Source organism: Perkinsus marinus (genome assembly GCF_000006405.1).
Source record: "Perkinsus marinus ATCC 50983 genomic scaffold scf_1104296964252, whole genome shotgun sequence".
Classification (NCBI taxonomy): domain Eukaryota; phylum Perkinsozoa; order Perkinsida; family Perkinsidae; genus Perkinsus; species Perkinsus marinus.
In genome coordinates, this window is record NW_003204740.1 from 1 (window position 1) to 2473 (window position 2473).

The 2473-nt window shown below is 51.0% G+C and overlaps 1 protein-coding gene across 1 annotated transcript; it reads right to left on the bottom strand.

Annotated features, from left to right (window-relative positions):
- Nucleotides 1–846: 846 nt before the first annotated feature.
- On the bottom strand, nt 847–2328 carry Pmar_PMAR008500 (hypothetical protein; the record flags this gene model as incomplete). Its single annotated transcript, XM_002770867.1, has 1 exon — nt 847–2328. The coding sequence occupies one exon, from the start codon at nt 2326–2328 to the stop codon at nt 847–849; it is 1482 nt and encodes a 493-aa protein (XP_002770913.1).
- Nucleotides 2329–2473: the final 145 nt, after the last annotated feature.

Here is a 2473-nt window from a genome sequence, read left to right on the forward strand (position 1 = left end):
GTTGTAACCCACAGGATTAATGATTTATTCCAGAGCTGGGGGTTCACCCATTGTTCGTACTAGGACCTCATGTGATTAGCCCTCTCAACTCTCCAAGCCTTGGAGTCCAAGGTCGCAATATGAAACGATAATCAACTCTGAAACGAACATACACAATTATTAGATTATTATGATGAGTCACTCATGCCACTGGACGCTGCTTCCTCGTCGTCGCTGGAGATACCATCAGAACTCCAGGTATCCGCGGAAGCGCGATCATCTTCATCCTCGGGTGCCTGTGTGGGGCAACTCGGCGATGAATGGGAAGCTTCAACAGTCACATCCCTCCGCTCTGCGGAATCCCACTCAAGACTCCAGTTGTAGGCAACCATGCAGTCGATGAGTCGCTGGGGGAAGATATCACGATCAGGGTTCACCTTGAATCTGAGGTTCCAAACTCGCTGGAGTCTGGCATGCATTGCTTCCCCAGATTGTTCTGATGACAAGCCGAGTCCTGCATTCGGAACAGGTTCGTAATTGTTGAGGTACTCTTCGATATGATCCGAAATAATGTGAGCCTTCAACGACCAAGATAAACCAGCTCCAGCCCATGCGGTCCGAAATTCGGCAATAGATTCCCGCCAACCATCCTGTCGTTCAAGGCCAAAGCAGCGATCTTTGACGGACTTGAAGGCCTTCATAGCCGTCACCACAGGAGCAGCTCTAGTGCTGAAGGGAATAAGGTCTTCGGCCACAGCGTCCAGTAGGCGGGAGCAGGCATTCCCCTCTAGGGCTCCCTGAAAATAGGTGGAGCGGCGTATCCCATACTTCACTAGTGCTCGGCAATGTCGCTTGTAGATGGACCGTTCACCCTGTTGCTTGGCTGCCAGCCAAGCAAATGGCTGGGCAAGCAAGATCATAAAGCTTGTTGGTAATTCCAAGTAGAAGATGCAACGGCGAGAGCGTCAACAGCTCCATCGGGGACTCCTCCCATGCTACAAGAGGCTCCTCCACAACATTGTGCTTCCCGTCTTTGCGGTCTTGAAGGTGCTGCGACCACGATCGGCTTATCGATGGTTGACCATCACAAACCGAACCCTTCATGAAGAGACAAAACGGACAAGGGTATTTGCTCGATGCTGGCTGAATGCCAGCAATTATCGCAGCTACCTTCAAATCGCATGCAATGATCTTGGGAATTCCCATGTCGAACAAAGATCTGATCCATCTATGGTTAAAGACCTCGGATAGATTATGATGGGTCTCACTGGCTTGGCCCATCCCAATAACGAAGTTACGCAGGACGCTATTAGGCTTGGGTACATATCTCGAGCCAGGATCCATAGTCGCTACGTTGATAGATACTTTGAGAAACTGCTGACCACCGTCTAACTGGAACTTGAGCCTCGTTATACGGTCAGCCTCACCAGCAGTAACCGTATTCAACAACGAATTGACATCAGTGCAGAACCCGAAAGGTGTTGGACCTGGTGACGATTGTCTATCCTCTTGCAAGCTCAAGGTCTCAGCAGCGAATACAGGACCGAAAACTACCCACTTCTCGTCAAGGGCTCGCTGTAAGCCCCCTTCAGGGAAAAATATACCCTGACCACGTAGGATTCTGCACATCTCCTTGGCACTGGTCTTTCCCAACCCCAGGTGACCGAGACGGAGAAGATCACGAACTGCATCTGTGGTTAGCTCGACTTTCTTAACGTTCGTAGCTTTATAGGGTACTGGGGTGAGCTCAAGTCCGAGTGCGTGATGTGCATCTACAGACACGCCGGTTCTGACCGGGCCACTTGAAGACGCAGTCGAGGAGCTAGTCGAAGAGAGGAACTTCTTTTTCAAGTTCACCCGGAGCATTTCATCTGTATAACCCCTAGTGTCAACCCGGTCAGAGAACCTCCGACCTGCAGCCCCTGAGTTTCTTGGTCGTTTTTTCACACTATCGCACGTACCGAGATCGTGCTCGCTATCCATATACTGGCCGCATTTTGAGCACATGGGCCTAGGAGGTGACTGTTGTAGTGGCCGTCCTTTCTGTGGTGCAGCAGAATGCTTTTTCTGTAGAGTGTTGGACTTCTTCTCTGCGTAAATACAACACACCTTGCAACGATTCTCGGCCGAACATATAACCGTGCCCCTCGTCTTAACGGGCTCGTAGTGCCAAAAGGCTCCGCTCACATAAAACCTTTTGTGCTCCTCCCACTCCGTCTGCTCAACCTCGTTATCGCGTAAACGGCACAGTCGCCTCTTGCAACCGTCACATAAAACCTTGGGTAGACGGGTATTGGTGAGTTCATCTTTGAAGTCGATCTTGTAGAACCGGGTAGCCAGGGCACACATGGCTTCGCTTGGTGGAGGCGCTTTTGATTGGCCGTTGCGTAGGGTCACTCGGTGAGCACAGAAACGGCAGACACGGTAGAGTCTATCGTTATGGAACGAGTCGGTTAAGATGGAGACCTCTTTCGGGATTTGGAGCCACGTAGAC